Source organism: Arachis duranensis, chromosome 1 (assembly GCF_000817695.3).
Source record: "Arachis duranensis cultivar V14167 chromosome 1, aradu.V14167.gnm2.J7QH, whole genome shotgun sequence".
NCBI lineage: Eukaryota > Viridiplantae > Streptophyta > Magnoliopsida > Fabales > Fabaceae > Arachis > Arachis duranensis.
In genome coordinates this window covers 4,093,368-4,103,550 of record NC_029772.3, presented here as the reverse complement: position 1 = coordinate 4,103,550, position 10,183 = coordinate 4,093,368, and the positions used below count along the sequence as shown (strand labels likewise).

At 28.1% G+C, this 10,183-nt stretch overlaps 1 protein-coding gene across 1 annotated transcript in view; it reads left to right on the top strand.

The window, feature by feature from the left end:
- The window catches only part of LOC107459203 (kinesin-like protein KIN-14F), a 12,796-nt gene extending 2,865 nt beyond the window's left edge, over positions 1-9,931 (top strand). Inside the window, exons 3-18 of the mRNA XM_052262519.1 lie at positions 229-392; positions 780-923; positions 1,463-1,846; positions 2,857-2,925; positions 3,050-3,286; positions 3,384-3,465; positions 4,128-4,223; positions 4,317-4,496; positions 4,591-4,697; positions 5,159-5,339; positions 6,168-6,330; positions 6,416-6,669; positions 7,069-7,232; positions 8,044-8,247; positions 8,339-8,967; positions 9,572-9,931. Of these exons, the coding sequence (XP_052118479.1) occupies positions 229-392; positions 780-923; positions 1,463-1,846; positions 2,857-2,925; positions 3,050-3,286; positions 3,384-3,465; positions 4,128-4,223; positions 4,317-4,496; positions 4,591-4,697; positions 5,159-5,339; positions 6,168-6,330; positions 6,416-6,669; positions 7,069-7,232; positions 8,044-8,247; positions 8,339-8,967; positions 9,572-9,740 (3,227 nt within the window). The 3' untranslated portion in view covers positions 9,741-9,931. The remainder of the gene's footprint in view (positions 1-228; positions 393-779; positions 924-1,462; positions 1,847-2,856; positions 2,926-3,049; positions 3,287-3,383; positions 3,466-4,127; positions 4,224-4,316; positions 4,497-4,590; positions 4,698-5,158; positions 5,340-6,167; positions 6,331-6,415; positions 6,670-7,068; positions 7,233-8,043; positions 8,248-8,338; positions 8,968-9,571) is intronic.
- The last annotated feature ends 252 nt before the right edge of the window (positions 9,932-10,183 follow it).

Below are 10,183 nucleotides of genomic sequence, written 5' to 3'. Positions count from 1 at the left end.
TATCTAAACCACTTAAAATAAAATTTTACCATTTTTTTAACTATAAATGCTATTTTGATCTAAATTATTTTTCGATATTTTCGTTCTTTGTTCTGCATATACAAAATGAAAAAGCAAGAATGATACTGATTTATTTATAGAAAAATGATATAAATAGGGATGTTTGATGATAAAATAGAATTAGTTGTGTTATTTAGTAATGAGTTGGTATGATATATGAGTGATCAGCTTCAAGGAGAAACCAAGCATCAGAATGGGTGAGAGAAATGGATGAAGCAGCAAAAGCATTGCTCCCAAAAGAACCTTCAGAAGAAGAATTCCGCAATGCGCTTCGGAATGGACTCATTCTTTGCAATGTCCTCAACAAAGTCCACCCTCGTGCTGTTTACAAAGTACTCTCTCACCTCTTCTAATCAAATATTTTTTAGAGATCAAAAACTTATCCAACCATTAAAGGTTTTTTTATTCTAACATGGATTTCTTTTCTCGTATAATCTTTTTATTTGTATGTATTTTCTAAAAAATTATTGTTTTTTTTAGGTTTGATTAAATCTTTGATTACATATTTTTTATTAAAATATTTCAATAATTTTAATGTTTTTGATAAAAAAAATTTAATTACTAAATTAAAAATAGTATAAAGATTTACCTAAAAAAAATATAAAAATTTAATTATAAATTTAATAAAATTACATAAATCAATTGAATAATTAATTTTTTTTTAATATAAATTACTGTAATTATAAGCTAAGATATTAATTTTACATTGGATTTTGAAGGTGGTGGAGAATGGTGGGGTTGCGGTCCCAAGCGCAGAGGGCGCAGCACACTCTGCAATTCAATATTTTGAGAATGTCAGAAACTTTTTGGAGGCTGTCAAAGATATGCAGCTTCTCACTTTTGAAGCTTCTGATTTGGAGAAGGTTCCAGTTTCCAGCTTATCTTTTATATATATATTTATTTGTTAATAGAAATCATTCACATACATCATTAATTTGATTCTTCAGTTTCTATTTCACCGAATATATACTTAAAACTATTGACATGAATTTATTTAGTTTGATTGAAAACTTAATTATATAGTTATATTATTTAAAATTCAATAAATATTAATTAGTTCTACTTCAATGATAATGTCTTTAAGTAAAAATTTGATAATTCTTAAAATTGTACTTTGTGAATAGATAAAATTACCTTTAAAGAAATAAACATGTATAATTAATACTTATTTAATTATAAAATTTAAAATAAAAGCATTATCAAAAAACCAATTAATATTGGCTTAATATTAAAAAAAATACTAGACAACCATGAAAATTTAGTGTTTTTGATCTACAGTTAGTTATTAATGTTTAAAAATATAAATTAAAAATATATTATTAATTTATTAGACTAAAAAAATTAAATTAATAATTAAAAATAATAACAAAAAATAATAAATTCTATTAATGCATGGATGCAGGGTGGTTCATCAAACAAAGTAGTAGACTGCATTCTATGTTTGAAAGGGTACCATGAATGGAAGTTATCCGGTGGAGAGGGAGTATGGAAGTATGGTGGGACTGTGAGAATTACTTCATTTCCAAAGAGATCGTCTCCTTCTTCATTATCCACAATTGGAAGTGATCAAAGTAGTGGTGATGATCAATCATTGTTGGATGAACAAATAGAGGCATCACAATATGAACACTTGTTAGAGTTTCTTCAACTTTCTCAAGAGTTGTTGATTCAAGAAGCAAGAACTGCAAACACTCTCTCTTTCCTTTTTGATCACTTTGGACTCAGGCTTCTTCAGGCATACCTTAGAGAAACTGATCACATTCAAGATCTGCCTTTCAATGCAATGGTCGGTAAGATTTTTTTTTTAATTTCATCTTTGAGATTGTAAGAATAATTAAATTTAGAAAATGGATATTATCACCCTAATTTTGATAATGATGCATTTTTTTTTTACAAATTCATATAAATATAGAGTGCAAAAAAAAATATGTGTGAAGTGGCGTTGTCATTTTTTTTAAATTTAACTCCTGACCTTTTATAACATTATTTCGTGATTTAGTTTACTCTTTAGATAAAATTGTTCCCTTTAAAAATTAAGTTGACTATTATACTAAAAGGTCACTATCTATGTTAGATCATACTTAATTACAATTTTAAAGATGAAATTGAAATTTTGAATAAATGAACAAAAATATATATGAAAAATATGATTAGGGTTGGCAATACATACCCTATTCGCAGGTATTTAACATGGTCCAATCCGTTTGGGTAGGATAGGCTATCCGACCCGTTGCAGGTAAGGTAGAGATCGGTTCGAGTAGGATAGGGTTTAAAACTTTAAGATGCGAGTAGTGTAACGTAGAATTTTAATAAAATTTTCAACCCGCGTGTAGAGTTAGGGTAGAATCCAAACCAGGGGCGGAGCTAGAAGAAATATTAGAGGGGGGCAAAAAATATTTATACAATAAAATAAGACTAAAATAAAATTTTAAGGGGGGCTAAACTGAAATTTACATATAAAAAATTAAAATTAGGGGGGCCATTGCCCCCCTTTCCTTGTACCTAGCTCCGCCCCTGATCCAAACCTTATCTTACCCTACCCATTGCCAACCCTAAATATGACATGACACTTTTATCCATCAAAAATAATTTTTCGAGTATACTTTTAATATTTACGATATTTTGTGTATATTTTTGTCCATTTCAAACTATTTCATATATTTTTTTTTTCTATTTACTCTAAAGTTTTTAATTTGTTTTATTTTGTACAACAAACATTTCTTAGTTTGTATGATTTATAAATATTGTTATGGTTCATGCAATGTTATTGGTGATAATACGGGTAACAATTTGTAGGTAATTGATACCCTTCTTAGCAAGGTAGTTAAAGATTTCTCATCCTTGCTTACTTCCCAAGGCACTCAGGTAATTCTTAAATTATATCCCTTTTTAACAACTTATTTTATTCTCATATCATGTTAATTTTCTTTTCTTAACAATTAAAATATTGTTGACAATATATATATCTCAATTTTTAAAAATTTGGCAGCTTGGACTTTTCCTGAAGAAGATACTGAAAGGTGATATTGGGTGCCTATCAAAGAGAGAGTTCATAGAAGCTATCTCACTATATCTTAATCAAAGAAGTAATTTGGCATCAAATGATTTCTCCAAATTCTGCATTTGTGGTGGTAAACGTGAAAATATTCGGCATAACAACAATAATAATGGCAATTATTCCTCCAAGCATATTGAAGTAATCAATAACCAACAGAAGCAACTTGAGGTATATATAATTGTGGAACTTAATATAATTATTCATTTAACGTGATTTAACATTGTTAGCACCATTCACTGAAATAAGGGTTATTCTCTTGCTCCAGGAAATGAAATACTTTTTTGAAGAGACAAAAATGGAGGTCAAACAAATTCAGTCAGAATGGGAGCAAGAAAGTAGTAGGCTAGGTAATCAATTTTTTTTATTTTTTATTCTATTTTATTTTACTTTTAAGTCTAACTAGATTTTAATTATAAAAATAGAATATAAAAACAAAGATAAATATTGTACTTGTTTGCGCCATTAAATCGATAAAAAAAATTTTTAATGTATGTTTGACAAATTTCTAATGTAAAAATAAAAGTATTAGAAAAATAAATTTTTTTTAGAAGTTACAACATATATTTGTTTTAAAAGATTTTTTTCTTAAAAAAATATGTTTTTCATGTAATAAATGAACAAAAATTTTTTTTATCTTATTTTATCTAAACATAATTGATAAATAAATTTTTTTTACATGAAATATCCAAATATAAAATCACTTTTACTTTTGTAAAAGATCTTCTAAAAAAATATCATTTAAAAAAAATTTTTTTTAAGAATGGCGTCCAAATAAGTCAATTGTCAAAAAAATTTTTAGAAATAAACATAAACAGAAACAATATATTTTAAATGATACAGTAAAAAAAAATAAAATATGTGACATAAAATAAAATATTAAATTAATTGCCTTATTGAATTGCCACCAAGGAATTTTCTTCCAAGGGTATAAATGTCCAATTAGTGTATATATCAACTTTTAGTATGCATTCTAGCTTTGTTAGTTATTGACATTATGTTGCATACTCAGAGGAACATATCAAGAGCCTTGAAGTGGCATCCTCTTCCTATCAGAAAGTTTTGGAGGAGAATCGTAATCTTTATAATCAAATACAAGACCTCAAAGGTACAAAATCCATAATCATCAATTTTATGATCAATATCTATGTTTTTACTTATAACATAATAATAATAATAATAATTATTATTATTTATATAGGAACCATTAGGGTGTATTGTAGAGTGAGGCCATTCTTACAAGGACAATCAAATGGAGAGTGTACAGTAGATTATATTGGAGAAAATGGAGACATGATGATTGTGAACCCTCTTAAGCAAGGCAAAGATTCTAGAAGGGTATTTTCATTCAATAAGGTGTTTGGAACAACCATAACACAAGGTCTATATTTTTTATATTGTAATTTTATTATATACAGTTTTTTTTTTATTTTTCCTTAAATTTTGGATTTATTTATTATTTTTATGATTTGCAGAGCAAATATATGGTGACACTCAACCACTAGTGAGGTCTGTTTTAGATGGTTATAATGTGTGCATATTTGCATATGGACAGACTGGCTCTGGAAAGACCTATACAATGGTATTTAATTTTGGTTAAATTACTCCATCCGTATAGTTTTATCGAATTTTTAATTAGATCTTTATACTTTTTTTTTAATTAGGTTCGTATACCATGTCAGATTTTATAATTAAATGACTTAAATTCTTGATATTAGAATTAATAGAATATTTCGTTAAATAAAACGAATATATCTAATATTTAACTGAATATTCTATTTTTTTAATAAAATATTCAGTTGATTTTAATATTTTTGGGACGGTAGAAACTTAGTTACAAAATTTGATATGGTATAGAGACCTAATTGAAAAAAAATATCAAAATCTAATTAAAAATTCGGTAAAATTATAAAAACTAGAAGAATAATTAAACTTTTAATTTATTAATTTTCTTTTCAATCATCTAGCTTATGATTTATCTAGGCACAACTATAATTAAGTTTTGAAGATCTCATGACATGTCTTATATTTGTTGTTGTATAGAGTGGTCCTGATCTGACAAATGAAGAGACATGGGGTGTAAACTATAGGGCTTTGCGTGACTTATTTGATATATCGAAGGAAAGAACAAATGCCATAAAATATGAAGTTTATGTTCAGATGATTGAGATATACAATGAACAAGTCAGAGACTTGTTAGTCATTGATGCCTCTAATAGAAGATATCCTTCAACAAATTTATATATTAATTATACTACTTATCATTTTTTACCATAATAATCTATTCTTAATTACTTGCTTCAATATTATTAGCAGCAACCATATTAAGTATACACAAAAAATCAACTCCAAATTAACTATTTGTATAAAATATATATTAAAAAAAATAAATAACAAATATTTTCTAATAATTAACTTTACATCTCTTGTTCAAAAAACTTTGTAAACAAACTCCTCTATTGGAGTTTGATAAATTATAAAAATTTAATTATAAAATTTTTAAATTATAAAGACTTACTGCGTTTGCTTACAGAGACAGGACACTGAGACATGGACACAGAGACACAAAATCATGTTTGACAGAGGAGACATTGACAAAAAAAGTGTGTCCAGAGACACTGAATTAGTGTATTTTGTGTCAATTCTAACAGGAAGGACACAGAGACACTAACAAGGGACACAACTTATTTTTCATTTTTTTTTATTATTTTTGTTAATTTTTCATAATTATATTTTTTATTATTATATTTTTCATCTCAAACTTTTTGAATGAAAAGAAATGAGAATAAATTAGATTTTCATAAATTTAGTTGATCACTAAATAGAATACAAGAACACAAAATTTTGTGTCTCTGTCCATCAGTGTCTTGTCATGTTCTTAGTATCCTGTTCTATTCTAAAAAACAAACGCAGACTGAATCATTTCAAATAAATTTAATCAGTAAGATTCAAAATATAAGAGTTTAATTACAAAATATTAAATTACAGAAATTTATAAAAAATATTTGAAATTCTACTTGCAATTTGTTTACTTGCTTAACAAGATTCACATTAGATATACGAAACAACTCTCAACTAAATGGTCTAAATGTCCCTGATGCATTCATAGTTCCAGTCACTTGTACCCAAGATGTTCTTGACTTGATGAGAATCGGTCAGAAAAATCGCGCCGTGGGTGCTACTGCGCTAAATGTTCGAAGCAGCCGTTCTCACAGGTACAATTTTTCATAACCATCTAATTATGTATCGTCACATCAGAAAAAAAAACTTTTCACATGTATTACTTGATGATTGTTGCAGTGTTCTAACCGTTCATGTTAGAGGGGTGGAAGTGGTTTCGAATTCGATTCTTCGGGGTTGTCTCCACCTAGTTGATCTGGCCGGAAGTGAAAGAGTTGATAAATCTGAAGCTGTTGGTGAAAGACTAAAAGAGGCTCAATATATAAATAGGTCACTCTCTGCACTTGGAGATGTTATCTCTGCTCTTGCACAAAAAAGTCCTCATATTCCTTATAGAAATAGCAAGCTCACACAAGTCTTACAAGATTCTTTAGGTAACAAATAGAGTGAATATCTCATTCGCCTCTTGATAATTATCTCAAAAGGACAATGAGGCCTCAAAAAAAAAATAAACATCCAATTCGGCTCTTAATCTTTTTTTTATGACCGAGTAGTTCCTGTGCCAAAAAAAATAACATTGACTTTTTTTGACATAGGGGCTAATCCGTCCCATAAAAAATAAAGCTCAGGAGTCGGATTGATATTTTTTTTGTCAAGAGTCTCGTTATCTTTTGAGATAATTGTAAATGACTGTTTTAGATTTTTCTCTAACAAATATATACATTGTTATTCGTATTTTTTTTTTGGTTTAGTGTTATTCGTATTTTTATTCAGGTGTCAAGAGTGTTTAGTGTATGAATAAAATTATTGGTTTGTTGTTGTTGTATGAATAGGTGGGCATGCAAAAACTTTGATGTTTGTCCACATAAATCCTGAGGTTAATGCAATTGGGGAGACACTTAGCACACTCAAGTTTGCTGAAAGGGTTGCATCCATTTCACTTGGTGCTGCTCAAACTAACAAAGAAACTGGAGAGATCCGACAACTAAAGGAAGAGGTTCATATTCTTCTTTTACTTTCTTAGGTTTTCTCAAACATACATATTTATATCATTTATTCTAAATGAGATTAGTGAGTTTAACTTGATTCCAAAAAAGTAAAGACTTATGTATAGTTATTTTGATGTGAAGTTATCAGTAAAAAATTATTAATATTTAAAATTTTTTTATTATCAACTACTTCACATGAATATAATGGTACGTAAATTTTTATTTTTCAAAAATTAGCTTAATAAATAAAAAATATCATAATAGAAATAATGAACTTAAGTTTAAAAATGAGTTTAAGAGATATTGATGAAACATGTTTAATGTTTATAATATATATAGAAATTAGACTATGCACATGTTATAATTTACAAGTGTGAATTATTTTTCAATTTTCGAACAAATTATTGAATTGAAATAAGTTATTTAATCTTAATTCTAATAGCATTTACTCCATTCATTTTGAATGTTGAACTTTATTCTTGGATTATTGAAAAGAAAAAAAAAAGAGGCTATTGGTCACTTTTTATTTTTTTTTAAATGTGGGACGATTTAATTTAAAGATTAAAAATTAGACCATCTGCTTTTTGAGAAGTATAGAAATTAGACCATCTGCTTTTTGAGAAGTATAGAAATTAGACTGATCCTCTAATTTGTATATCTCAAATTGTTTTAATTTTTTAAACACAAATCAAATCCTTCAATTTATATACCTTCTTGAATTTTAAAAAATATTAAAAATTATAATATTAAGATATATCACTTGTTCCACGACCAGGTTTGAAATGCAATTAATACAAACGTTTCCGGAAATTTGTGCAGATTGCAAGTCTGAAGTTGGCATTAGAAAGGAAGGAAACAGAACTTGAACAATGGAAGAATGGGAATAACTCTAGAAATGCCATTGATTTACAGAAAGGAAGAGCTATTTCACCTTATCGCTTGCCCAAATATGGAAACACTAGTGCCACCATGAAATCAGAGACTTGTCAGAGACCAACACCAACAGATGATAAAACTTTTGAGGTTATCCAATGCATATATATATATATATATATATAAAGTTGAATAACTTATACGTATGAAAAATTCAATTTTAAAAAGTGAATATTTTCAGGGGAGGAGTTGCTCATCGGGTAAGCAAAGAAGGTCAAGGTTCCCTTCAGCATTGGACTCACCAATGGCAAAAATGGAAAATATTAATTCCCATAAAGGAAGATCTCCATCACCTCCAGTTATAAGGAGATCACAATCCACAGAAAGAGGTTCATCAGTCATTAAAATCAAGGTCAAAATCGACACAGCAGATAACAATAACAATAATAACCACCAAACCCAACCAATCATCAAGCATCCATTCCCATCTAGTAGGAAACTTCATCAAGAAATTAACGAAGAAGAACAATTCAAGCAAGCACTTAGTGTAGTAAGGCAAGGTGGTATTAGAAAAATCACTAAGCTTGATGGTAACAATAATAATAATAATTATTATTATAATAAGGGTAAGGCTAAGAATAATAATTGTCAATTATTATCACCCTTTAAGATGAATCAAAAGCATGATATGGTGGTGCCTACTACTACATTTGGTGAAATTGCTTTGGATTCACCAAGAACAAGTGATTATTCAGATCAGTCAGAAAATAGCCTTGGCTTTACTGAATCTGTTACAGATTGTGGCGGTTTAAATCTAACCAAGATGCGTGATAACTTTCCAAGGACTTCTCATAATCTTTTTGGTTCAAGGTATGCTTATTAGAACTTTCTATTTTATATTATTTTGTTTATTTATTTTTTAACTTCAAAAATTAGAAACAAAAAGAATTACCTTATTGTCCAGTCAAATTACCATTGTATCCTACCATCTATAGTGATTTAATTTGACAAAGATAACAAATATTTATATATTTGTCTAACTAAAAATAGAGATAAAAAAAATAAATAAATATCCCTCGTTCTCAAGTTTATGTTCTAATTATTAATTTATTAGTTCAACCAATTCAACACTAGTTCAACCGATGAATTTTCGACCAATTTTTTTATTTAGTGGCAGTTTTGTTCTACAATAGTTTTTATACAGACCGAATTAGATTTTTCACCGATTTTTTGTTCGACCCGACCATTTTGAATAGGTTTTTAGAACCATGTTCTTTCTATCTCTTCATTTTTTTGTTATTATCTGTCTCTATATATGTTTAATAAAATCCAAACATCGCTTTTTTTTTTCTCTATCAGTTTAAATACACAATCAAAAAAGTACCTAGATTTTCATTTTAAGAAATATTATGTTCATAACTAGTCTCAATGTTAATAATATAACCCTCTTTTTTTTCCTTTTTGTCATATGCAGAGGAATAGTGCAAGGAGGAGAACCATTATCAGCAGCTAGCAGAGTTGAGAACAAATTTTTGAGTGGTTCAGGAGGTAGTAATACTAAAGAATCAAGTAAAACAGTAACCATGCCTGAATTTAGAAGGAGCAGATCTACCCCACGTGGAAAGTTTCTTGGTTTATCATGAAGATTTCATCTTAATCAGTTATATTATACACCTTTTTATATATTTATTTACTTTTGTACAGAAGATACTACTCCAGCAATTTTATATCACATAATTTCATACAGACTTTGAAGGTTTTTTGAGACTAATTAATTAATTTGTGTCACCTATCTATATTATTGTGTCTTGAGCATGCATTGTAATTTTAACCATATATATAAAGGAAGTATTATAACATGGTGAGAATATAATCTTAGTTAAAAGCTGCATGGTGCCTTTCCTTATTTGAGGGAGGGACACTGAAGTTATTTGTTTGGGAGTAGTTACCAACTATGAACTTATCTCGCCATTATTATTATCATCATCATCATCATTATGAATGCCATCTTTCATTGTTGGGCCAATTACTATGCATATTGGTCCTGCAGATGCATGTGCTTTTTTCACCTTTACTAGATATAGAT